The sequence below is a fragment of the Aplysia californica genome, unplaced genomic scaffold, assembly GCF_000002075.1.
Source record: "Aplysia californica isolate F4 #8 unplaced genomic scaffold, AplCal3.0 scaffold01363, whole genome shotgun sequence".
NCBI lineage: Eukaryota > Metazoa > Mollusca > Gastropoda > Aplysiida > Aplysiidae > Aplysia > Aplysia californica.
The window spans coordinates 68194-94348 of record NW_004798633.1 but is presented as its reverse complement, the minus strand read 5'-3'; the positions used below and the strand labels follow the sequence as shown (position 1 = coordinate 94348).

General features: G+C 43.9%; 1 protein-coding gene across 1 annotated transcript in view; it reads left to right on the top strand.

Moving 5' to 3' along the window:
• The window catches only part of LOC101859071, a 44753-nt gene extending 20248 nt beyond the window's left edge, over positions 1-24505 (top strand). Inside the window, exons 30-64 of the mRNA XM_013090611.1 lie at positions 881-949; positions 1310-1382; positions 2540-2619; positions 2979-3047; positions 3408-3480; positions 4637-4716; positions 5076-5144; positions 5505-5577; positions 6735-6814; positions 7174-7242; positions 7606-7678; positions 8836-8915; positions 9275-9343; positions 9704-9776; positions 10937-11016; positions 11376-11444; positions 11805-11877; positions 13034-13113; positions 13473-13541; positions 13902-13974; positions 15132-15211; positions 15571-15639; positions 16000-16072; positions 17230-17309; positions 17669-17737; positions 18098-18170; positions 19327-19406; positions 19766-19834; positions 20195-20267; positions 21425-21504; positions 21864-21932; positions 22293-22365; positions 23523-23602; positions 23962-24030; positions 24365-24505. Coding sequence (XP_012946065.1) covers positions 881-949; positions 1310-1382; positions 2540-2619; positions 2979-3047; positions 3408-3480; positions 4637-4716; positions 5076-5144; positions 5505-5577; positions 6735-6814; positions 7174-7242; positions 7606-7678; positions 8836-8915; positions 9275-9343; positions 9704-9776; positions 10937-11016; positions 11376-11444; positions 11805-11877; positions 13034-13113; positions 13473-13541; positions 13902-13974; positions 15132-15211; positions 15571-15639; positions 16000-16072; positions 17230-17309; positions 17669-17737; positions 18098-18170; positions 19327-19406; positions 19766-19834; positions 20195-20267; positions 21425-21504; positions 21864-21932; positions 22293-22365; positions 23523-23602; positions 23962-24030; positions 24365-24441 — 2588 coding nt within the window. The 3' untranslated portion in view covers positions 24442-24505. The remainder of the gene's footprint in view (positions 1-880; positions 950-1309; positions 1383-2539; positions 2620-2978; positions 3048-3407; positions 3481-4636; positions 4717-5075; positions 5145-5504; positions 5578-6734; positions 6815-7173; positions 7243-7605; positions 7679-8835; positions 8916-9274; positions 9344-9703; positions 9777-10936; positions 11017-11375; positions 11445-11804; positions 11878-13033; positions 13114-13472; positions 13542-13901; positions 13975-15131; positions 15212-15570; positions 15640-15999; positions 16073-17229; positions 17310-17668; positions 17738-18097; positions 18171-19326; positions 19407-19765; positions 19835-20194; positions 20268-21424; positions 21505-21863; positions 21933-22292; positions 22366-23522; positions 23603-23961; positions 24031-24364) is intronic.
• Positions 24506-26155: the final 1650 nt, after the last annotated feature.

The window sequence follows — 26155 nt, the reverse complement described above, 5'->3', positions numbered from 1 at the left end:
CTCTCTCGCCCTCTCCCTTTTCCACCCCCCCTCTCTCTCCCTCCCCACCCCTCTACTCTATCTCCCTCCTCTTCTCCCTCTTCCCCTCTCTCACTCCCATCTAATGATCTCCTTCTCCCCCTCCCCCCCTCCCTCTCTCCGTCTATCTGCTACCCTCCTCTCTCTTTCTCTCTCTCTCTCTCTCTCTCTCTCTCTATGTTTCTGTCTCTGTATAGATCTAAATAGATTTAGGCGACAGTATGAGTAGAGTGTATTGTCGAGAACCATCTGTCATCTGGGTAAACAAAGTTCATTCACACTGGTGAGTTTCCTTTGGGACCTGCCAGTATAACAATTTGAGGGTGGGGGGGGGGGGGGGATTTTTAGACACTTGGACAAGCTAGAAGTTCTGACATGTTACATGTGCATTATATTTGTCCAGGATAAAGACAGGATGTTGAGGACTCATGCCATCCCCCCCACCATCTCTGGCAGAGGACCAGCCGCGGAGGACTCAAAGTGAGGCGTCTCTAACGGACCACAAAGGTTAGTTTTTGTTTCAGTGTCCAAAATTTAAGTACAGTGTGTGTGGGAAGTGTTCTTATTCAAAAGTTTTCCAAGGACTGGCAGTCCCGCAGGAAATGCAGTCCGTACTGTTGTAACTAGAAAAGTAACGCACATTCTGACAACTGTAGATATTCCATTTTCTGGAGCGTACCGGTATCCTACCTACCGTGTGACCTTGTATTTTTCCACAAGCATTGCTCTCCGTTAAAACCTAGCTCCTAATTCTGCGGCTGGAGGGAGAGTGCAAGTTAACTTGAGCGAGTTGCGGCTAAAGCGTAGAAATCAAGGTGTAAAGACTGCTACAGTAGTTTTCTCCCGCTTTCTGTTTTCTCAGAGTACATGGTGTTTCAAGAGATGTATTCCGGAACATCCTCGAGTCATGCAGGACCAGCCAAGAGAAAAGGTGAGAATGGCTAGGTTATTTGTCTTCTTTGCTTTTCAAGTACGTTGATGTGAGTGGAGAGTATTATTATGCGTGGGAAAAACTACAGTTTTCTGTGAGAAATTACGGCAACGCATGTTCTGAAATGTTTCCATATTTCGGTTTCTTTAACTTGGCGCTCCTACGGAGGGATCCGTTTCTTGAGAGCGCCCTACCTTCCTCATGACCTCGTATTTTTCCACAAGCGCTGTACTCCGCGGAAACCTAGTTCTATTGCGAAACGGAAATTGCCCGAGTAGCGGGGAAAGACTAGAAGTCAGACTGCAAAGAGTTTCATTTTAGGGAAGTTCCTCAGTTGTCTTCTATTTTCTGTTTTCCCAGAATACCTCTTGTGTCAAGGGATTTCTTCTGGATGGAAGAGCATCGAGTCCTTTAAGAACAGCCTAGAGAAAAGGTGAGAACCTTGCAATATTCTTTGCCTTCTTTTCTCTTGCAGTATACTGATGGTAAATGTTAGAGGGCTATAATTTGGAAGACTGATGATCAGCCCCTAAGACTAGCAAGCTGCAGTCAATGATGAAATAGGCTATACCACAGTTTTCAGTCGGCAGAGACAGCACCTAAGCCTAGCAAGCTGCTGCCGACAAGTAGGCCCAGGAATAATCTTTCTGACATTGCGATGAGTGAAACTGATGGTAAATGTTAAAGGGCTATAAATAGGAAGACTGATGATCAGCCCCTAAGACTAGCAAGCTGCAGTCACTGATGAAATAGGCTGTGTGTAGAGTGGGCAGAAACAGCACCTAAGAGTAGCAAAGCTGCTGCCCACTATAAAACCGCAGTAGATGAAGATTGGTCTGTGATCAGAGGGGAGGGGTGGATGGGAACTACTGTAGCTGACACTATGCAAGTGAAAGATAGGTGGTTATCTTGTCGACGTATTGAATAACATAATATGTATTCTGGCAATGACTGTCGTGGTGAGTATTTCAGACACCGTTGGTTTCATTTCCCTTTGCGAAGTTCAACATTTCTCCTTTTTCCTGTTTGAGCTGGCCATGTAAGTTGGCCCATTGTTGTTTTTGAACTTCGCTGAAATTTGCATGCAAATTTTCTCCACAGCTTGTCGGGTGTTTAAAATGTCGCAAAAGAATAATAGAATTCTCTTAACTTGAGAGGTTTGAAACTATAAAATTTTGAAACGATGACTTAATTGATGCTAAGTGGCAGTGCCAATAATCTAGCCTATGAGTAAACTTGAAGCCAATCTTGTGTTGCTTTGGAATTGACTGCATAAGCCCCTAATCTCAGCAAGCTGCAGTCAATGATGAAATAGAATTGTGCATCTACAGTACAGCAGGCAGAGACAGCACCTAAAGTTTAGAAAGCTGCTGCCTGCAGAACCTGAAGAGGTGAAGATTGTTGGCTTTACTTTGACTGGCGACCTGCTCTGCGTAAAATACAAAGACATTACTACGAGGCTAAAGCAGTTGCAGTTTTCTTGTAGACATTTCAAAGTCCACTCATGGAAGGCTAGGCCATAACCGTTGCCAGAAACACCACCTTGGACTGGTAGTAACCCCATGCCTTTGTATGAATTCTTTTTCCGAGAGCGGATGCTGAGGACTCATGCCCTTCCCCCTACCAGCCGCGGAGGACCCAAAGGGAAGCGTCTCTAACGGACCACAAAGGTTAGTTTTTGTTGCAGTGTCCGAAGAGGAAGTAAAAGATGGGTTGGGTGTGGTGGAATTGGAAAGTTTTCCAAAGACTGAAAATCCCGTGCTAAAATACGATCCCTTCTGTTGTAACTAGAACGGTAGTGACGCACATTCTGACGTCTGTAGATATTCCATTTTCTGGAGCGTACCGGTATCCTACCTACCGTGTGACCTTGTATTTTTCCACAAGCATTGCTCTCCGTTAAAACATAGCTCCTAATTCTGCGGCTGGAGGGAGAGTGCAAGTTAACTTGAGCGAGATGCGGCTAAAGCGTAGAAATCAAGGTGTAAAGACTGCTACAGTAGTTTTCTCCCGCTTTCTGTTTTCTCAGAGTACATGGTGTTTCAAGAGATGTATTCCGGAACATCCTCGAGTCATGCAGGACCAGCCAAGAGAAAAGGTGAGAATGGCTAGGTTATTTGTCTTCTTTGCTTTTCAAGTACGTTGATGTGAGTGGAGAGTATTATTATGCGTGGGAAAAACTACAGTTTTCTGTGAGAAATTACGGCAACGCATGTTCTGAAATGTTTCCATATTTCGGTTTCTTTAACTTGGCGCTCCTACGGAGGGATCCGTTTCTTGAGAGCGCCCTACCTTCCTCATGACCTCGTATTTTTCCACAAGCGCTGTACTCCGCGGAAACCTAGTTCTATTGCGAAACGGAAATTGCCCGAGTAGCGGGGAAAGACTAGAAGTCAGACTGCAAAGAGTTTCATTTTAGGGAAGTTCCTCAGTTGTCTTCTATTTTCTGTTTTCCCAGAATACCTCTTGTGTCAAGGGATTTCTTCTGGATGGAAGAGCATCGAGTCCTTTAAGAACAGCCTAGAGAAAAGGTGAGAACCTTGCAATATTCTTTGCCTTCTTTTCTCTTGCAGTATACTGATGGTAAATGTTAGAGGGCTATAATTTGGAAGACTGATGATCAGCCCCTAAGACTAGCAAGCTGCAGTCAATGATGAAATAGGCTATACCACAGTTTTCAGTCGGCAGAGACAGCACCTAAGCCTAGCAAGCTGCTGCCGACAAGTAGGCCCAGGAATAATCTTTCTGACATTGCGATGAGTGAAACTGATGGTAAATGTTAAAGGGCTATAAATAGGAAGACTGATGATCAGCCCCTAAGACTAGCAAGCTGCAGTCACTGATGAAATAGGCTGTGTGTAGAGTGGGCAGAAACAGCACCTAAGAGTAGCAAAGCTGCTGCCCACTATAAAACCGCAGTAGATGAAGATTGGTCTGTGATCAGAGGGGAGGGGTGGATGGGAACTACTGTAGCTGACACTATGCAAGTGAAAGATAGGTGGTTATCTTGTCGACGTATTGAATAACATAATATGTATTCTGGCAATGACTGTCGTGGTGAGTATTTCAGACACCGTTGGTTTCATTTCCCTTTGCGAAGTTCAACATTTCTCCTTTTTCCTGTTTGAGCTGGCCATGTAAGTTGGCCCATTGTTGTTTTTGAACTTCGCTGAAATTTGCATGCAAATTTTCTCCACAGCTTGTCGGGTGTTTAAAATGTCGCAAAAGAATAATAGAATTCTCTTAACTTGAGAGGTTTGAAACTATAAAATTTTGAAACGATGACTTAATTGATGCTAAGTGGCAGTGCCAATAATCTAGCCTATGAGTAAACTTGAAGCCAATCTTGTGTTGCTTTGGAATTGACTGCATAAGCCCCTAATCTCAGCAAGCTGCAGTCAATGATGAAATAGAATTGTGCATCTACAGTACAGCAGGCAGAGACAGCACCTAAGTTTAGAAAGCTGCTGCCTGCAGAACCTGAAGAGGTGAAGATTGTTGGCTTTACTTTGACTGGCGACCTGCTCTGCGTAAAATACAAAGACATTACTACGAGGCTAAAGCAGTTGCAGTTTTCTTGTAGACATTTCAAAGTCCACTCATGGAAGGCTAGGCCATAACCGTTGCCAGAAACACCACCTTGGACTGGTAGTAACCCCATGCCTTTGTATGAATTCTTTTTCCGAGAGCGGATGCTGAGGACTCATGCCCTTCCCCCTACCAGCCGCGGAGGACCCAAAGGGAAGCGTCTCTAACGGACCACAAAGGTTAGTTTTTGTTGCAGTGTCCGAAGAGGAAGTAAAAGATGGGTTGGGTGTGGTGGAATTGGAAAGTTTTCCAAAGACTGAAAATCCCGTGCTAAAATACGATCCCTTCTGTTGTAACTAGAACGGTAGTGACGCACATTCTGACGTCTGTAGATATTCCATTTTCTGGAGCGTACCGGTATCCTACCTACCGTGTGACCTTGTATTTTTCCACAAGCATTGCTCTCCGTTAAAACATAGCTCCTAATTCTGCGGCTGGAGGGAGAGTGCAAGTTAACTTGAGCGAGATGCGGCTAAAGCGTAGAAATCAAGGTGTAAAGACTGCTACAGTAGTTTTCTCCCGCTTTCTGTTTTCTCAGAGTACATGGTGTTTCAAGAGATGTATTCCGGAACATCCTCGAGTCATGCAGGACCAGCCAAGAGAAAAGGTGAGAATGGCTAGGTTATTTGTCTTCTTTGCTTTTCAAGTACGTTGATGTGAGTGGAGAGTATTATTATGCGTGGGAAAAACTACAGTTTTCTGTGAGAAATTACGGCAACGCATGTTCTGAAATGTTTCCATATTTCGGTTTCTTTAACTTGGCGCTCCTACGGAGGGATCCGTTTCTTGAGAGCGCCCTACCTTCCTCATGACCTCGTATTTTTCCACAAGCGCTGTACTCCGCGGAAACCTAGTTCTATTGCGAAACGGAAATTGCCCGAGTAGCGGGGAAAGACTAGAAGTCAGACTGCAAAGAGTTTCATTTTAGGGAAGTTCCTCAGTTGTCTTCTATTTTCTGTTTTCCCAGAATACCTCTTGTGTCAAGGGATTTCTTCTGGATGGAAGAGCATCGAGTCCTTTAAGAACAGCCTAGAGAAAAGGTGAGAACCTTGCAATATTCTTTGCCTTCTTTTCTCTTGCAGTATACTGATGGTAAATGTTAGAGGGCTATAATTTGGAAGACTGATGATCAGCCCCTAAGACTAGCAAGCTGCAGTCAATGATGAAATAGGCTATACCACAGTTTTCAGTCGGCAGAGACAGCACCTAAGCCTAGCAAGCTGCTGCCGACAAGTAGGCCCAGGAATAATCTTTCTGACATTGCGATGAGTGAAACTGATGGTAAATGTTAAAGGGCTATAAATAGGAAGACTGATGATCAGCCCCTAAGACTAGCAAGCTGCAGTCACTGATGAAATAGGCTGTGTGTAGAGTGGGCAGAAACAGCACCTAAGAGTAGCAAAGCTGCTGCCCACTATAAAACCGCAGTAGATGAAGATTGGTCTGTGATCAGAGGGGAGGGGTGGATGGGAACTACTGTAGCTGACACTATGCAAGTGAAAGATAGGTGGTTATCTTGTCGACGTATTGAATAACATAATATGTATTCTGGCAATGACTGTCGTGGTGAGTATTTCAGACACCGTTGGTTTCATTTCCCTTTGCGAAGTTCAACATTTCTCCTTTTTCCTGTTTGAGCTGGCCATGTAAGTTGGCCCATTGTTGTTTTTGAACTTCGCTGAAATTTGCATGCAAATTTTCTCCACAGCTTGTCGGGTGTTTAAAATGTCGCAAAAGAATAATAGAATTCTCTTAACTTGAGAGGTTTGAAACTATAAAATTTTGAAACGATGACTTAATTGATGCTAAGTGGCAGTGCCAATAATCTAGCCTATGAGTAAACTTGAAGCCAATCTTGTGTTGCTTTGGAATTGACTGCATAAGCCCCTAATCTCAGCAAGCTGCAGTCAATGATGAAATAGAATTGTGCATCTACAGTACAGCAGGCAGAGACAGCACCTAAAGTTTAGAAAGCTGCTGCCTGCAGAACCTGAAGAGGTGAAGATTGTTGGCTTTACTTTGACTGGCGACCTGCTCTGCGTAAAATACAAAGACATTACTACGAGGCTAAAGCAGTTGCAGTTTTCTTGTAGACATTTCAAAGTCCACTCATGGAAGGCTAGGCCATAACCGTTGCCAGAAACACCACCTTGGACTGGTAGTAACCCCATGCCTTTGTATGAATTCTTTTTCCGAGAGCGGATGCTGAGGACTCATGCCCTTCCCCCTACCAGCCGCGGAGGACCCAAAGGGAAGCGTCTCTAACGGACCACAAAGGTTAGTTTTTGTTGCAGTGTCCGAAGAGGAAGTAAAAGATGGGTTGGGTGTGGTGGAATTGGAAAGTTTTCCAAAGACTGAAAATCCCGTGCTAAAATACGATCCCTTCTGTTGTAACTAGAACGGTAGTGACGCACATTCTGACGTCTGTAGATATTCCATTTTCTGGAGCGTACCGGTATCCTACCTACCGTGTGACCTTGTATTTTTCCACAAGCATTGCTCTCCGTTAAAACATAGCTCCTAATTCTGCGGCTGGAGGGAGAGTGCAAGTTAACTTGAGCGAGATGCGGCTAAAGCGTAGAAATCAAGGTGTAAAGACTGCTACAGTAGTTTTCTCCCGCTTTCTGTTTTCTCAGAGTACATGGTGTTTCAAGAGATGTATTCCGGAACATCCTCGAGTCATGCAGGACCAGCCAAGAGAAAAGGTGAGAATGGCTAGGTTATTTGTCTTCTTTGCTTTTCAAGTACGTTGATGTGAGTGGAGAGTATTATTATGCGTGGGAAAAACTACAGTTTTCTGTGAGAAATTACGGCAACGCATGTTCTGAAATGTTTCCATATTTCGGTTTCTTTAACTTGGCGCTCCTACGGAGGGATCCGTTTCTTGAGAGCGCCCTACCTTCCTCATGACCTCGTATTTTTCCACAAGCGCTGTACTCCGCGGAAACCTAGTTCTATTGCGAAGAAACGGAAATTGCCCGAGTAGCGGGGAAAGACTAGAAGTCAGACTGCAAAGAGTTTCATTTTAGGGAAGTTCCTCAGTTGTCTTCTATTTTCTGTTTTCCCAGAATACCTCTTGTGTCAAGGGATTTCTTCTGGATGGAAGAGCATCGAGTCCTTTAAGAACAGCCTAGAGAAAAGGTGAGAACCTTGCAATATTCTTTGCCTTCTTTTCTCTTGCAGTATACTGATGGTAAATGTTAGAGGGCTATAATTTGGAAGACTGATGATCAGCCCCTAAGACTAGCAAGCTGCAGTCAATGATGAAATAGGCTATACCACAGTTTTCAGTCGGCAGAGACAGCACCTAAGCCTAGCAAGCTGCTGCCGACAAGTAGGCCCAGGAATAATCTTTCTGACATTGCGATGAGTGAAACTGATGGTAAATGTTAAAGGGCTATAAATAGGAAGACTGATGATCAGCCCCTAAGACTAGCAAGCTGCAGTCACTGATGAAATAGGCTGTGTGTAGAGTGGGCAGAAACAGCACCTAAGAGTAGCAAAGCTGCTGCCCACTATAAAACCGCAGTAGATGAAGATTGGTCTGTGATCAGAGGGGAGGGGTGGATGGGAACTACTGTAGCTGACACTATGCAAGTGAAAGATAGGTGGTTATCTTGTCGACGTATTGAATAACATAATATGTATTCTGGCAATGACTGTCGTGGTGAGTATTTCAGACACCGTTGGTTTCATTTCCCTTTGCGAAGTTCAACATTTCTCCTTTTTCCTGTTTGAGCTGGCCATGTAAGTTGGCCCATTGTTGTTTTTGAACTTCGCTGAAATTTGCATGCAAATTTTCTCCACAGCTTGTCGGGTGTTTAAAATGTCGCAAAAGAATAATAGAATTCTCTTAACTTGAGAGGTTTGAAACTATAAAATTTTGAAACGATGACTTAATTGATGCTAAGTGGCAGTGCCAATAATCTAGCCTATGAGTAAACTTGAAGCCAATCTTGTGTTGCTTTGGAATTGACTGCATAAGCCCCTAATCTCAGCAAGCTGCAGTCAATGATGAAATAGAATTGTGCATCTACAGTACAGCAGGCAGAGACAGCACCTAAAGTTTAGAAAGCTGCTGCCTGCAGAACCTGAAGAGGTGAAGATTGTTGGCTTTACTTTGACTGGCGACCTGCTCTGCGTAAAATACAAAGACATTACTACGAGGCTAAAGCAGTTGCAGTTTTCTTGTAGACATTTCAAAGTCCACTCATGGAAGGCTAGGCCATAACCGTTGCCAGAAACACCACCTTGGACTGGTAGTAACCCCATGCCTTTGTATGAATTCTTTTTCCGAGAGCGGATGCTGAGGACTCATGCCCTTCCCCCTACCAGCCGCGGAGGACCCAAAGGGAAGCGTCTCTAACGGACCACAAAGGTTAGTTTTTGTTGCAGTGTCCGAAGAGGAAGTAAAAGATGGGTTGGGTGTGGTGGAATTGGAAAGTTTTCCAAAGACTGAAAATCCCGTGCTAAAATACGATCCCTTCTGTTGTAACTAGAACGGTAGTGACGCACATTCTGACGTCTGTAGATATTCCATTTTCTGGAGCGTACCGGTATCCTACCTACCGTGTGACCTTGTATTTTTCCACAAGCATTGCTCTCCGTTAAAACATAGCTCCTAATTCTGCGGCTGGAGGGAGAGTGCAAGTTAACTTGAGCGAGATGCGGCTAAAGCGTAGAAATCAAGGTGTAAAGACTGCTACAGTAGTTTTCTCCCGCTTTCTGTTTTCTCAGAGTACATGGTGTTTCAAGAGATGTATTCCGGAACATCCTCGAGTCATGCAGGACCAGCCAAGAGAAAAGGTGAGAATGGCTAGGTTATTTGTCTTCTTTGCTTTTCAAGTACGTTGATGTGAGTGGAGAGTATTATTATGCGTGGGAAAAACTACAGTTTTCTGTGAGAAATTACGGCAACGCATGTTCTGAAATGTTTCCATATTTCGGTTTCTTTAACTTGGCGCTCCTACGGAGGGATCCGTTTCTTGAGAGCGCCCTACCTTCCTCATGACCTCGTATTTTTCCACAAGCGCTGTACTCCGCGGAAACCTAGTTCTATTGCGAAACGGAAATTGCCCGAGTAGCGGGGAAAGACTAGAAGTCAGACTGCAAAGAGTTTCATTTTAGGGAAGTTCCTCAGTTGTCTTCTATTTTCTGTTTTCCCAGAATACCTCTTGTGTCAAGGGATTTCTTCTGGATGGAAGAGCATCGAGTCCTTTAAGAACAGCCTAGAGAAAAGGTGAGAACCTTGCAATATTCTTTGCCTTCTTTTCTCTTGCAGTATACTGATGGTAAATGTTAGAGGGCTAGGGCTATTTTGGAAGACTGATGATCAGCCCCTAAGACTAGCAAGCTGCAGTCAATGATGAAATAGGCTATACCACAGTTTTCAGTCGGCAGAGACAGCACCTAAGCCTAGCAAGCTGCTGCCGACAAGTAGGCCCAGGAATAATCTTTCTGACATTGCGATGAGTGAAACTGATGGTAAATGTTAAAGGGCTATAAATAGGAAGACTGATGATCAGCCCCTAAGACTAGCAAGCTGCAGTCACTGATGAAATAGGCTGTGTGTAGAGTGGGCAGAAACAGCACCTAAGAGTAGCAAAGCTGCTGCCCACTATAAAACCGCAGTAGATGAAGATTGGTCTGTGATCAGAGGGGAGGGGTGGATGGGAACTACTGTAGCTGACACTATGCAAGTGAAAGATAGGTGGTTATCTTGTCGACGTATTGAATAACATAATATGTATTCTGGCAATGACTGTCGTGGTGAGTATTTCAGACACCGTTGGTTTCATTTCCCTTTGCGAAGTTCAACATTTCTCCTTTTTCCTGTTTGAGCTGGCCATGTAAGTTGGCCCATTGTTGTTTTTGAACTTCGCTGAAATTTGCATGCAAATTTTCTCCACAGCTTGTCGGGTGTTTAAAATGTCGCAAAAGAATAATAGAATTCTCTTAACTTGAGAGGTTTGAAACTATAAAATTTTGAAACGATGACTTAATTGATGCTAAGTGGCAGTGCCAATAATCTAGCCTATGAGTAAACTTGAAGCCAATCTTGTGTTGCTTAGGAATTGACTGCATAAGCCCCTAATCTCAGCAAGCTGCAGTCAATGATGAAATAGAATTGTGCATCTACAGTACAGCAGGCAGAGACAGCACCTAAGTTTAGAAAGCTGCTGCCTGCAGAACCTGAAGAGGTGAAGATTGTTGGCTTTACTTTGACTGGCGACCTGCTCTGCGTAAAATACAAAGACATTACTACGAGGCTAAAGCAGTTGCAGTTTTCTTGTAGACATTTCAAAGTCCACTCATGGAAGGCTAGGCCATAACCGTTGCCAGAAACACCACCTTGGACTGGTAGTAACCCCATGCCTTTGTATGAATTCTTTTTCCGAGAGCGGATGCTGAGGACTCATGCCCTTCCCCCTACCAGCCGCGGAGGACCCAAAGGGAAGCGTCTCTAACGGACCACAAAGGTTAGTTTTTGTTGCAGTGTCCGAAGAGGAAGTAAAAGATGGGTTGGGTGTGGTGGAATTGGAAAGTTTTCCAAAGACTGAAAATCCCGTGCTAAAATACGATCCCTTCTGTTGTAACTAGAACGGTAGTGACGCACATTCTGACGTCTGTAGATATTCCATTTTCTGGAGCGTACCGGTATCCTACCTACCGTGTGACCTTGTATTTTTCCACAAGCATTGCTCTCCGTTAAAACATAGCTCCTAATTCTGCGGCTGGAGGGAGAGTGCAAGTTAACTTGAGCGAGATGCGGCTAAAGCGTAGAAATCAAGGTGTAAAGACTGCTACAGTAGTTTTCTCCCGCTTTCTGTTTTCTCAGAGTACATGGTGTTTCAAGAGATGTATTCCGGAACATCCTCGAGTCATGCAGGACCAGCCAAGAGAAAAGGTGAGAATGGCTAGGTTATTTGTCTTCTTTGCTTTTCAAGTACGTTGATGTGAGTGGAGAGTATTATTATGCGTGGGAAAAACTACAGTTTTCTGTGAGAAATTACGGCAACGCATGTTCTGAAATGTTTCCATATTTCGGTTTCTTTAACTTGGCGCTCCTACGGAGGGATCCGTTTCTTGAGAGCGCCCTACCTTCCTCATGACCTCGTATTTTTCCACAAGCGCTGTACTCCGCGGAAACCTAGTTCTATTGCGAAACGGAAATTGCCCGAGTAGCGGGGAAAGACTAGAAGTCAGACTGCAAAGAGTTTCATTTTAGGGAAGTTCCTCAGTTGTCTTCTATTTTCTGTTTTCCCAGAATACCTCTTGTGTCAAGGGATTTCTTCTGGATGGAAGAGCATCGAGTCCTTTAAGAACAGCCTAGAGAAAAGGTGAGAACCTTGCAATATTCTTTGCCTTCTTTTCTCTTGCAGTATACTGATGGTAAATGTTAGAGGGCTATAATTTGGAAGACTGATGATCAGCCCCTAAGACTAGCAAGCTGCAGTCAATGATGAAATAGGCTATACCACAGTTTTCAGTCGGCAGAGACAGCACCTAAGCCTAGCAAGCTGCTGCCGACAAGTAGGCCCAGGAATAATCTTTCTGACATTGCGATGAGTGAAACTGATGGTAAATGTTAAAGGGCTATAAATAGGAAGACTGATGATCAGCCCCTAAGACTAGCAAGCTGCAGTCACTGATGAAATAGGCTGTGTGTAGAGTGGGCAGAAACAGCACCTAAGAGTAGCAAAGCTGCTGCCCACTATAAAACCGCAGTAGATGAAGATTGGTCTGTGATCAGAGGGGAGGGGTGGATGGGAACTACTGTAGCTGACACTATGCAAGTGAAAGATAGGTGGTTATCTTGTCGACGTATTGAATAACATAATATGTATTCTGGCAATGACTGTCGTGGTGAGTATTTCAGACACCGTTGGTTTCATTTCCCTTTGCGAAGTTCAACATTTCTCCTTTTTCCTGTTTGAGCTGGCCATGTAAGTTGGCCCATTGTTGTTTTTGAACTTCGCTGAAATTTGCATGCAAATTTTCTCCACAGCTTGTCGGGTGTTTAAAATGTCGCAAAAGAATAATAGAATTCTCTTAACTTGAGAGGTTTGAAACTATAAAATTTTGAAACGATGACTTAATTGATGCTAAGTGGCAGTGCCAATAATCTAGCCTATGAGTAAACTTGAAGCCAATCTTGTGTTGCTTAGGAATTGACTGCATAAGCCCCTAATCTCAGCAAGCTGCAGTCAATGATGAAATAGAATTGTGCATCTACAGTACAGCAGGCAGAGACAGCACCTAAGTTTAGAAAGCTGCTGCCTGCAGAACCTGAAGAGGTGAAGATTGTTGGCTTTACTTTGACTGGCGACCTGCTCTGCGTAAAATACAAAGACATTACTACGAGGCTAAAGCAGTTGCAGTTTTCTTGTAGACATTTCAAAGTCCACTCATGGAAGGCTAGGCCATAACCGTTGCCAGAAACACCACCTTGGACTGGTAGTAACCCCATGCCTTTGTATGAATTCTTTTTCCGAGAGCGGATGCTGAGGACTCATGCCCTTCCCCCTACCAGCCGCGGAGGACCCAAAGGGAAGCGTCTCTAACGGACCACAAAGGTTAGTTTTTGTTGCAGTGTCCGAAGAGGAAGTAAAAGATGGGTTGGGTGTGGTGGAATTGGAAAGTTTTCCAAAGACTGAAAATCCCGTGCTAAAATACGATCCCTTCTGTTGTAACTAGAACGGTAGTGACGCACATTCTGACGTCTGTAGATATTCCATTTTCTGGAGCGTACCGGTATCCTACCTACCGTGTGACCTTGTATTTTTCCACAAGCATTGCTCTCCGTTAAAACATAGCTCCTAATTCTGCGGCTGGAGGGAGAGTGCAAGTTAACTTGAGCGAGATGCGGCTAAAGCGTAGAAATCAAGGTGTAAAGACTGCTACAGTAGTTTTCTCCCGCTTTCTGTTTTCTCAGAGTACATGGTGTTTCAAGAGATGTATTCCGGAACATCCTCGAGTCATGCAGGACCAGCCAAGAGAAAAGGTGAGAATGGCTAGGTTATTTGTCTTCTTTGCTTTTCAAGTACGTTGATGTGAGTGGAGAGTATTATTATGCGTGGGAAAAACTACAGTTTTCTGTGAGAAATTACGGCAACGCATGTTCTGAAATGTTTCCATATTTCGGTTTCTTTAACTTGGCGCTCCTACGGAGGGATCCGTTTCTTGAGAGCGCCCTACCTTCCTCATGACCTCGTATTTTTCCACAAGCGCTGTACTCCGCGGAAACCTAGTTCTATTGCGAAACGGAAATTGCCCGAGTAGCGGGGAAAGACTAGAAGTCAGACTGCAAAGAGTTTCATTTTAGGGAAGTTCCTCAGTTGTCTTCTATTTTCTGTTTTCCCAGAATACCTCTTGTGTCAAGGGATTTCTTCTGGATGGAAGAGCATCGAGTCCTTTAAGAACAGCCTAGAGAAAAGGTGAGAACCTTGCAATATTCTTTGCCTTCTTTTCTCTTGCAGTATACTGATGGTAAATGTTAGAGGGCTATAATTTGGAAGACTGATGATCAGCCCCTAAGACTAGCAAGCTGCAGTCAATGATGAAATAGGCTATACCACAGTTTTCAGTCGGCAGAGACAGCACCTAAGCCTAGCAAGCTGCTGCCGACAAGTAGGCCCAGGAATAATCTTTCTGACATTGCGATGAGTGAAACTGATGGTAAATGTTAAAGGGCTATAAATAGGAAGACTGATGATCAGCCCCTAAGACTAGCAAGCTGCAGTCACTGATGAAATAGGCTGTGTGTAGAGTGGGCAGAAACAGCACCTAAGAGTAGCAAAGCTGCTGCCCACTATAAAACCGCAGTAGATGAAGATTGGTCTGTGATCAGAGGGGAGGGGTGGATGGGAACTACTGTAGCTGACACTATGCAAGTGAAAGATAGGTGGTTATCTTGTCGACGTATTGAATAACATAATATGTATTCTGGCAATGACTGTCGTGGTGAGTATTTCAGACACCGTTGGTTTCATTTCCCTTTGCGAAGTTCAACATTTCTCCTTTTTCCTGTTTGAGCTGGCCATGTAAGTTGGCCCATTGTTGTTTTTGAACTTCGCTGAAATTTGCATGCAAATTTTCTCCACAGCTTGTCGGGTGTTTAAAATGTCGCAAAAGAATAATAGAATTCTCTTAACTTGAGAGGTTTGAAACTATAAAATTTTGAAACGATGACTTAATTGATGCTAAGTGGCAGTGCCAATAATCTAGCCTATGAGTAAACTTGAAGCCAATCTTGTGTTGCTTTGGAATTGACTGCATAAGCCCCTAATCTCAGCAAGCTGCAGTCAATGATGAAATAGAATTGTGCATCTACAGTACAGCAGGCAGAGACAGCACCTAAAGTTTAGAAAGCTGCTGCCTGCAGAACCTGAAGAGGTGAAGATTGTTGGCTTTACTTTGACTGGCGACCTGCTCTGCGTAAAATACAAAGACATTACTACGAGGCTAAAGCAGTTGCAGTTTTCTTGTAGACATTTCAAAGTCCACTCATGGAAGGCTAGGCCATAACCGTTGCCAGAAACACCACCTTGGACTGGTAGTAACCCCATGCCTTTGTATGAATTCTTTTTCCGAGAGCGGATGCTGAGGACTCATGCCCTTCCCCCTACCAGCCGCGGAGGACCCAAAGGGAAGCGTCTCTAACGGACCACAAAGGTTAGTTTTTGTTGCAGTGTCCGAAGAGGAAGTAAAAGATGGGTTGGGTGTGGTGGAATTGGAAAGTTTTCCAAAGACTGAAAATCCCGTGCTAAAATACGATCCCTTCTGTTGTAACTAGAACGGTAGTGACGCACATTCTGACGTCTGTAGATATTCCATTTTCTGGAGCGTACCGGTATCCTACCTACCGTGTGACCTTGTATTTTTCCACAAGCATTGCTCTCCGTTAAAACATAGCTCCTAATTCTGCGGCTGGAGGGAGAGTGCAAGTTAACTTGAGCGAGATGCGGCTAAAGCGTAGAAATCAAGGTGTAAAGACTGCTACAGTAGTTTTCTCCCGCTTTCTGTTTTCTCAGAGTACATGGTGTTTCAAGAGATGTATTCCGGAACATCCTCGAGTCATGCAGGACCAGCCAAGAGAAAAGGTGAGAATGGCTAGGTTATTTGTCTTCTTTGCTTTTCAAGTACGTTGATGTGAGTGGAGAGTATTATTATGCGTGGGAAAAACTACAGTTTTCTGTGAGAAATTACGGCAACGCATGTTCTGAAATGTTTCCATATTTCGGTTTCTTTAACTTGGCGCTCCTACGGAGGGATCCGTTTCTTGAGAGCGCCCTACCTTCCTCATGACCTCGTATTTTTCCACAAGCGCTGTACTCCGCGGAAACCTAGTTCTATTGCGAAACGGAAATTGCCCGAGTAGCGGGGAAAGACTAGAAGTCAGACTGCAAAGAGTTTCATTTTAGGGAAGTTCCTCAGTTGTCTTCTATTTTCTGTTTTCCCAGAATACCTCTTGTGTCAAGGGATTTCTTCTGGATGGAAGAGCATCGAGTCCTTTAAGAACAGCCTAGAGAAAAGGTGAGAACCTTGCAATATTCTTTGCCTTCTTTTCTCTTGCAGTATACTGATGGTAAATGTTAGAGGGCTATAATTTGGAAGACTGATGATCAGCCCCTAAGACTAGCAAGCTGCAGTCAATGATGAAATAGGCTATACCACAGTTTTCAGTCGGCAGAGACAGCACCTAAGCCTAGCAAGCTGCTGCCGACAAGTAGGCCCAGGAATAATCTTTCTGACATTGCGATGAGTGAAACTGATGGTAAATGTTAAAGGGCTATAAATAGGAAGACTGATGATCAGCCCCTAAGACTAGCAAGCTGCAGTCACTGATGAAATAGGCTGTGTGTAGAGTGGGCAGAAACAGCACCTAAGAGTAGCAAAGCTGCTGCCCACTATAAAACCGCAGTAGATGAAGATTGGTCTGTGATCAGAGGGGAGGGGTGGATGGGAACTACTGTAGCTGACACTATGCAAGTGAAAGATAGGTGGTTATCTTGTCGACGTATTGAATAACATAATATGTATTCTGGCAATGACTGTCGTGGTGAGTATTTCAGACACCGTTGGTTTCATTTCCCTTTGCGAAGTTCAACATTTCTCCTTTTTCCTGTTTGAGCTGGCCATGTAAGTTGGCCCATTGTTGTTTTTGAACTTCGCTGAAATTTGCATGCAAATTTTCTCCACAGCTTGTCGGGTGTTTAAAATGTCGCAAAAGAATAATAGAATTCTCTTAACTTGAGAGGTTTGAAACTATAAAATTTTGAAACGATGACTTAATTGATGCTAAGTGGCAGTGCCAATAATCTAGCCTATGAGTAAACTTGAAGCCAATCTTGTGTTGCTTTGGAATTGACTGCATAAGCCCCTAATCTCAGCAAGCTGCAGTCAATGATGAAATAGAATTGTGCATCTACAGTACAGCAGGCAGAGACAGCACCTAAAGTTTAGAAAGCTGCTGCCTGCAGAACCTGAAGAGGTGAAGATTGTTGGCTTTACTTTGACTGGCGACCTGCTCTGCGTAAAATACAAAGACATTACTACGAGGCTAAAGCAGTTGCAGTTTTCTTGTAGACATTTCAAAGTCCACTCATGGAAGGCTAGGCCATAACCGTTGCCAGAAACACCACCTTGGACTGGTAGTAACCCCATGCCTTTGTATGAATTCTTTTTCCGAGAGCGGATGCTGAGGACTCATGCCCTTCCCCCTACCAGCCGCGGAGGACCCAAAGGGAAGCGTCTCTAACGGACCACAAAGGTTAGTTTTTGTTGCAGTGTCCGAAGAGGAAGTAAAAGATGGGTTGGGTGTGGTGGAATTGGAAAGTTTTCCAAAGACTGAAAATCCCGTGCTAAAATACGATCCCTTCTGTTGTAACTAGAACGGTAGTGACGCACATTCTGACGTCTGTAGATATTCCATTTTCTGGAGCGTACCGGTATCCTACCTACCGTGTGACCTTGTATTTTTCCACAAGCATTGCTCTCCGTTAAAACATAGCTCCTAATTCTGCGGCTGGAGGGAGAGTGCAAGTTAACTTGAGCGAGATGCGGCTAAAGCGTAGAAATCAAGGTGTAAAGACTGCTACAGTAGTTTTCTCCCGCTTTCTGTTTTCTCAGAGTACATGGTGTTTCAAGAGATGTATTCCGGAACATCCTCGAGTCATGCAGGACCAGCCAAGAGAAAAGGTGAGAATGGCTAGGTTATTTGTCTTCTTTGCTTTTCAAGTACGTTGATGTGAGTGGAGAGTATTATTATGCGTGGGAAAAACTACAGTTTTCTGTGAGAAATTACGGCAACGCATGTTCTGAAATGTTTCCATATTTCGGTTTCTTTAACTTGGCGCTCCTACGGAGGGATCCGTTTCTTGAGAGCGCCCTACCTTCCTCATGACCTCGTATTTTTCCACAAGCGCTGTACTCCGCGGAAACCTAGTTCTATTGCGAAACGGAAATTGCCCGAGTAGCGGGGAAAGACTAGAAGTCAGACTGCAAAGAGTTTCATTTTAGGGAAGTTCCTCAGTTGTCTTCTATTTTCTGTTTTCCCAGAATACCTCTTGTGTCAAGGGATTTCTTCTGGATGGAAGAGCATCGAGTCCTTTAAGAACAGCCTAGAGAAAAGGTGAGAACCTTGCAATATTCTTTGCCTTCTTTTCTCTTGCAGTATACTGATGGTAAATGTTAGAGGGCTATAATTTGGAAGACTGATGATCAGCCCCTAAGACTAGCAAGCTGCAGTCAATGATGAAATAGGCTATACCACAGTTTTCAGTCGGCAGAGACAGCACCTAAGCCTAGCAAGCTGCTGCCGACAAGTAGGCCCAGGAATAATCTTTCTGACATTGCGATGAGTGAAACTGATGGTAAATGTTAAAGGGCTATAAATAGGAAGACTGATGATCAGCCCCTAAGACTAGCAAGCTGCAGTCACTGATGAAATAGGCTGTGTGTAGAGTGGGCAGAAACAGCACCTAAGAGTAGCAAAGCTGCTGCCCACTATAAAACCGCAGTAGATGAAGATTGGTCTGTGATCAGAGGGGAGGGGTGGATGGGAACTACTGTAGCTGACACTATGCAAGTGAAAGATAGGTGGTTATCTTGTCGACGTATTGAATAACATAATATGTATTCTGGCAATGACTGTCGTGGTGAGTATTTCAGACACCGTTGGTTTCATTTCCCTTTGCGAAGTTCAACATTTCTCCTTTTTCCTGTTTGAGCTGGCCATGTAAGTTGGCCCATTGTTGTTTTTGAACTTCGCTGAAATTTGCATGCAAATTTTCTCCACAGCTTGTCGGGTGTTTAAAATGTCGCAAAAGAATAATAGAATTCTCTTAACTTGAGAGGTTTGAAACTATAAAATTTTGAAACGATGACTTAATTGATGCTAAGTGGCAGTGCCAATAATCTAGCCTATGAGTAAACTTGAAGCCAATCTTGTGTTGCTTTGGAATTGACTGCATAAGCCCCTAATCTCAGCAAGCTGCAGTCAATGATGAAATAGAATTGTGCATCTACAGTACAGCAGGCAGAGACAGCACCTAAGTTTAGAAAGCTGCTGCCTGCAGAACCTGAAGAGGTGAAGATTGTTGGCTTTACTTTGACTGGCGACCTGCTCTGCGTAAAATACAAAGACATTACTACGAGGCTAAAGCAGTTGCAGTTTTCTTGTAGACATTTCAAAGTCCACTCATGGAAGGCTAGGCCATAACCGTTGCCAGAAACACCACCTTGGACTGGTAGTAACCCCATGCCTTTGTATGAATTCTTTTTCCGAGAGCGGATGCTGAGGACTCATGCCCTTCCCCCTACCAGCCGCGGAGGACCCAAAGGGAAGCGTCTCTAACGGACCACAAAGGTTAGTTTTTGTTGCAGTGTCCGAAGAGGAAGTAAAAGATGGGTTGGGTGTGGTGGAATTGGAAAGTTTTCCAAAGACTGAAAATCCCGTGCTAAAATACGATCCCTTCTGTTGTAACTAGAACGGTAGTGACGCACATTCTGACGTCTGTAGATATTCCATTTTCTGGAGCGTACCGGTATCCTACCTACCGTGTGACCTTGTATTTTTCCACAAGCATTGCTCTCCGTTAAAACATAGCTCCTAATTCTGCGGCTGGAGGGAGAGTGCAAGTTAACTTGAGCGAGATGCGGCTAAAGCGTAGAAATCAAGGTGTAAAGACTGCTACAGTAGTTTTCTCCCGCTTTCTGTTTTCTCAGAGTACATGGTGTTTCAAGAGATGTATTCCGGAACATCCTCGAGTCATGCAGGACCAGCCAAGAGAAAAGGTGAGAATGGCTAGGTTATTTGTCTTCTTTGCTTTTCAAGTACGTTGATGTGAGTGGAGAGTATTATTATGCGTGGGAAAAACTACAGTTTTCTGTGAGAAATTACGGCAACGCATGTTCTGAAATGTTTCCATATTTCGGTTTCTTTAACTTGGCGCTCCTACGGAGGGATCCGTTTCTTGAGAGCGCCCTACCTTCCTCATGACCTCGTATTTTTCCACAAGCGCTGTACTCCGCGGAAACCTAGTTCTATTGCGAAACGGAAATTGCCCGAGTAGCGGGGAAAGACTAGAAGTCAGACTGCAAAGAGTTTCATTTTAGGGAAGTTCCTCAGTTGTCTTCTATTTTCTGTTTTCCCAGAATACCTCTTGTGTCAAGGGATTTCTTCTGGATGGAAGAGCATCGAGTCCTTTAAGAACAGCCTAGAGAAAAGGTGAGAACCTTGCAATATTCTTTGCCTTCTTTTCTCTTGCAGTATACTGATGGTAAATGTTAGAGGGCTATAATTTGGAAGACTGATGATCAGCCCCTAAGACTAGCAAGCTGCAGTCAATGATGAAATAGGCTATACCACAGTTTTCAGTCGGCAGAGACAGCACCTAAGCCTAGCAAGCTGCTGCCGACAAGTAGGCCCAGGAATAATCTTTCTGACATTGCGATGAGTGAAACTGATGGTAAATGTTAAAGGGCTATAAATAGGAAGACTGATGATCAGCCCCTAAGACTAGCAAGCTGCAGTCACTGATGAAATAGGCTGTGTGTAGAGTGGGCAGAAACAGCACCTAAGAGTAGCAAAGCTGCTGCCCACTATAAAACCGCAGTAGATGAAGATTGGTCTGTGATCAGAGGGGAGGGGTGGATGGGAACTACTGTAGCTGACACTATGCAAGTGAAAGATAGGTGGTTATCTTGTCGACGTATTGAATAACATAATATGTATTCTGGCAATGACTGTCGTGGTGAGTATTTCAGACACCGTTGGTTTCATTTCCCTTTGCGAAGTTCAACATTTCTCCTTTTTCCTGTTTGAGCTGGCCATGTAAGTTGGCCCATTGTTGTTTTTGAACTTCGCTGAAATTTGCATGCAAATTTTCTCCACAGCTTGTCGGGTGTTTAAAATGTCGCAAAAGAATAATAGAATTCTCTTAACTTGAGAGGTTTGAAACTATAAAATTTTGAAACGATGACTTAATTGATGCTAAGTGGCAGTGCCAATAATCTAGCCTATGAGTAAACTTGAAGCCAATCTTGTGTTGCTTTGGAATTGACTGCATAAGCCCCTAATCTCAGCAAGCTGCAGTCAATGATGAAATAGAATTGTGCATCTACAGTACAGCAGGCAGAGACAGCACCTAAAGTTTAGAAAGCTGCTGCCTGCAGAACCTGAAGAGGTGAAGATTGTTGGCTTTACTTTGACTGGCGACCTGCTCTGCGTAAAATACAAAGACATTACTACGAGGCTAAAGCAGTTGCAGTTTTCTTGTAGACATTTCAAAGTCCACTCATGGAAGGCTAGGCCATAACCGTTGCCAGAAACACCACCTTGGACTGGTAGTAACCCCATGCCTTTGTATGAATTCTTTTTCCGAGAGCGGATGCTGAGGACTCATGCCCTTCCCCCTACCAGCCGCGGAGGACCCAAAGGGAAGCGTCTCTAACGGACCACAAAGGTTAGTTTTTGTTGCAGTGTCCGAAGAGGAAGTAAAAGATGGGTTGGGTGTGGTGGAATTGGAAAGTTTTCCAAAGACTGAAAATCCCGTGCTAAAATACGATCCCTTCTGTTGTAACTAGAACGGTAGTGACGCACATTCTGACGTCTGTAGATATTCCATTTTCTGGAGCGTACCGGTATCCTACCTACCGTGTGACCTTGTATTTTTCCACAAGCATTGCTCTCCGTTAAAACATAGCTCCTAATTCTGCGGCTGGAGGGAGAGTGCAAGTTAACTTGAGCGAGATGCGGCTAAAGCGTAGAAATCAAGGTGTAAAGACTGCTACAGTAGTTTTCTCCCGCTTTCTGTTTTCTCAGAGTACATGGTGTTTCAAGAGATGTATTCCGGAACATCCTCGAGTCATGCAGGACCAGCCAAGAGAAAAGGTGAGAATGGCTAGGTTATTTGTCTTCTTTGCTTTTCAAGTACGTTGATGTGAGTGGAGAGTATTATTATGCGTGGGAAAAACTACAGTTTTCTGTGAGAAATTACGGCAACGCATGTTCTGAAATGTTTCCATATTTCGGTTTCTTTAACTTGGCGCTCCTACGGAGGGATCCGTTTCTTGAGAGCGCCCTACCTTCCTCATGACCTCGTATTTTTCCACAAGCGCTGTACTCCGCGGAAACCTAGTTCTATTGCGAAACGGAAATTGCCCGAGTAGCGGGGAAAGACTAGAAGTCAGACTGCAAAGAGTTTCATTTTAGGGAAGTTCCTCAGTTGTCTTCTATTTTCTGTTTTCCCAGAATACCTCTTGTGTCAAGGGATTTCTTCTGGATGGAAGAGCATCGAGTCCTTTAAGAACAGCCTAGAGAAAAGGTGAGAACCTTGCAATATTCTTTGCCTTCTTTTCTCTTGCAGTATACTGATGGTAAATGTTAGAGGGCTATAATTTGGAAGACTGATGATCAGCCCCTAAGACTAGCAAGCTGCAGTCAATGATGAAATAGGCTATACCACAGTTTTCAGTCGGCAGAGACAGCACCTAAGCCTAGCAAGCTGCTGCCGACAAGTAGGCCCAGGAATAATCTTTCTGACATTGCGATGAGTGAAACTGATGGTAAATGTTAAAGGGCTATAAATAGGAAGACTGATGATCAGCCCCTAAGACTAGCAAGCTGCAGTCACTGATGAAATAGGCTGTGTGTAGAGTGGGCAGAAACAGCACCTAAGAGTAGCAAAGCTGCTGCCCACTATAAAACCGCAGTAGATGAAGATTGGTCTGTGATCAGAGGGGAGGGGTGGATGGGAACTACTGTAGCTGACACTATGCAAGTGAAAGATAGGTGGTTATCTTGTCGACGTATTGAATAACATAATATGTATTCTGGCAATGACTGTCGTGGTGAGTATTTCAGACACCGTTGGTTTCATTTCCCTTTGCGAAGTTCAACATTTCTCCTTTTTCCTGTTTGAGCTGGCCATGTAAGTTGGCCCATTGTTGTTTTTGAACTTCGCTGAAATTTGCATGCAAATTTTCTCCACAGCTTGTCGGGTGTTTAAAATGTCGCAAAAGAATAATAGAATTCTCTTAACTTGAGAGGTTTGAAACTATAAAATTTTGAAACGATGACTTAATTGATGCTAAGTGGCAGTGCCAATAATCTAGCCTATGAGTAAACTTGAAGCCAATCTTGTGTTGCTTTGGAATTGACTGCATAAGCCCCTAATCTCAGCAAGCTGCAGTCAATGATGAAATAGAATTGTGCATCTACAGTACAGCAGGCAGAGACAGCACCTAAAGTTTAGAAAGCTGCTGCCTGCAGAACCTGAAGAGGTGAAGATTGTTGGCTTTACTTTGACTGGCGACCTGCTCTGCGTAAAATACAAAGACATTACTACGAGGCTAAAGCAGTTGCAGTTTTCTTGTAGACATTTCAAAGTCCACTCATGGAAGGCTAGGCCATAACCGTTGCCAGAAACACCACCTTGGACTGGTAGTAACCCCATGCCTTTGTATGAATTCTTTTTCCGAGAGCGGATGCTGAGGACTCATGCCCTTCCCCCTACCAGCCGCGGAGGACCCAAAGGGAAGCGTCTCTAACGGACCACAAAGGTTAGTTTTTGTTGCAGTGTCCGAAGAGGAAGTAAAAGATGGGTTGGGTGTGGTGGAATTGGAAAGTTTTCCAAAGACTGAAAATCCCGTGCTAAAATACGATCCCTTCTGTTGTAACTAGAACGGTAGTGACGCACATTCTGACGTCTGTAGATATTCCATTTTCTGGAGCGTACCGGTATCCTACCTACCGTGTGACCTTGTATTTTTCCACAAGCATTGCTCTCCGTTAAAACATAGCTCCTAATTCTGCGGCTGGAGGGAGAGTGCAAGTTAACTTGAGCGAGATGCGGCTAAAGCGTAGAAATCAAGGTGTAAAGACTGCTACAGTAGTTTTCTCCCGCTTTCTGTTTTCTCAGAGTACATGGTGTTTCAAGAGATGTATTCCGGAACATCCTCGAGTCATGCAGGACCAGCCAAGAGAAAAGGTGAGAATGGCTAGGTTATTTGTCTTCTTTGCTTTTCAAGTACGTTGATGTGAGTGGAGAGTATTATTATGCGTGGGAAAAACTACAGTTTTCTGTGAGAAATTACGGCAACGCATGTTCTGAAATGTTTCCATATTTCGGTTTCTTTAACTTGGCGCTCCTACGGAGGGATCCGTTTCTTGAGAGCGCCCTACCTTCCTCATGACCTCGTATTTTTCCACAAGCGCTGTACTCCGCGGAAACCTAGTTCTATTGCGAAACGGAAATTGCCCGAGTAGCGGGGAAAGACTAGAAGTCAGACTGCAAAGAGTTTCATTTTAGGGAAGTTCCTCAGAATACCTCTTGTGTCAAGGGATTTCTTCTGGATGGAAGAGCATCGAGTCCTTTAAGAACAGCCTAGAGAAAAGGTGAGAACCTTGCAATATTCTTTGCCTTCTTTTCTCTTGCAGTATACTGATGGTAAATGTTAGAGGGCTATAATTTGGAAGACTGATGATCAGCCCCTAAGACTAGCAAGCTGCAGTCAATGATGAAATAGGCTATACCACAGTTTTCAGTCGGCAGAGACAGCACCTAAGCCTAGCAAGCTGCTGCCGACAAGTAGGCCCAGGAATAATCTTTCTGACATTGCGATGAGTGAAACTGATGGTAAATGTTAAAGGGCTATAAATAGGAAGACTGATGATCAGCCCCTAAGACTAGCAAGCTGCAGTCACTGATGAAATAGGCTGTGTGTAGAGTGGGCAGAAACAGCACCTAAGAGTAGCAAAGCTGCTGCCCACTATAAAACCGCAGTAGATGAAGATTGGTCTGTGATCAGAGGGGAGGGGTGGATGGGAACTACTGTAGCTGACACTATGCAAGTGAAAGATAGGTGGTTATCTTGTCGACGTATTGAATAACATAATATGTATTCTGGCAATGACTGTCGTGGTGAGTATTTCAGACACCGTTGGTTTCATTTCCCTTTGCGAAGTTCAACATTTCTCCTTTTTCCTGTTTGAGCTGGCCATGTAAGTTGGCCCATTGTTGTTTTTGAACTTCGCTGAAATTTGCATGCAAATTTTCTCCACAGCTTGTCGGGTGTTTAAAATGTCGCAAAAGAATAATAGAATTCTCTTAACTTGAGAGGTTTGAAACTATAAAATTTTGAAACGATGACTTAATTGATGCTAAGTGGCAGTGCCAATAATCTAGCCTATGAGTAAACTTGAAGCCAATCTTGTGTTGCTTTGGAATTGACTGCATAAGCCCCTAATCTCATCTGTAGATATTCCATTTTCTGGAGCGTACCGGTATCCTACCTACCGTGTGACCTTGTATTTTTCCACAAGCATTGCTCTCCGTTAAAACATAGCTCCTAATTCTGCGGCTGGAGGGAGAGTGCAAGTTAACTTGAGCGAGATGCGGCTAAAGCGTAGAAATCAAGGTGTAAAGACTGCTACAGTAGTTTTCTCCCGCTTTCTGTTTTCTCAGAGTACATGGTGTTTCAAGAGATGTATTCCGGAACATCCTCGAGTCATGCAGGACCAGCCAAGAGAAAAGGTGAGAATGGCTAGGTTATTTGTCTTCTTTGCTTTTCAAGTACGTTGATGTGAGTGGAGAGTATTATTATGCGTGGGAAAAACTACAGTTTTCTGTGAGAAATTACGGCAACGCATGTTCTGAAATGTTTCCATATTTCGGTTTCTTTAACTTGGCGCTCCTACGGAGGGATCCGTTTCTTGAGAGCGCCCTACCTTCCTCATGACCTCGTATTTTTCCACAAGCGCTGTACTCCGCGGAAACCTAGTTCTATTGCGAAACGGAAATTGCCCGAGTAGCGGGGAAAGACTAGAAGTCAGACTGCAAAGAGTTTCATTTTAGGGAAGTTCCTCAGTTGTCTTCTATTTTCTGTTTTCCCAGAATACCTCTTGTGTCAAGGGATTTCTTCTGGATGGAAGAGCATCGAGTCCTTTAAGAACAGCCTAGAGAAAAGGTGAGAACCTTGCAATATTCTTTGCCTTCTTTTCTCTTGCAGTATACTGATGGTAAATGTTAGAGGGCTATAATTTGGAAGACTGATGATCAGCCCCTAAGACTAGCAAGCTGCAGTCAATGATGAAATAGGCTATACCACAGTTTC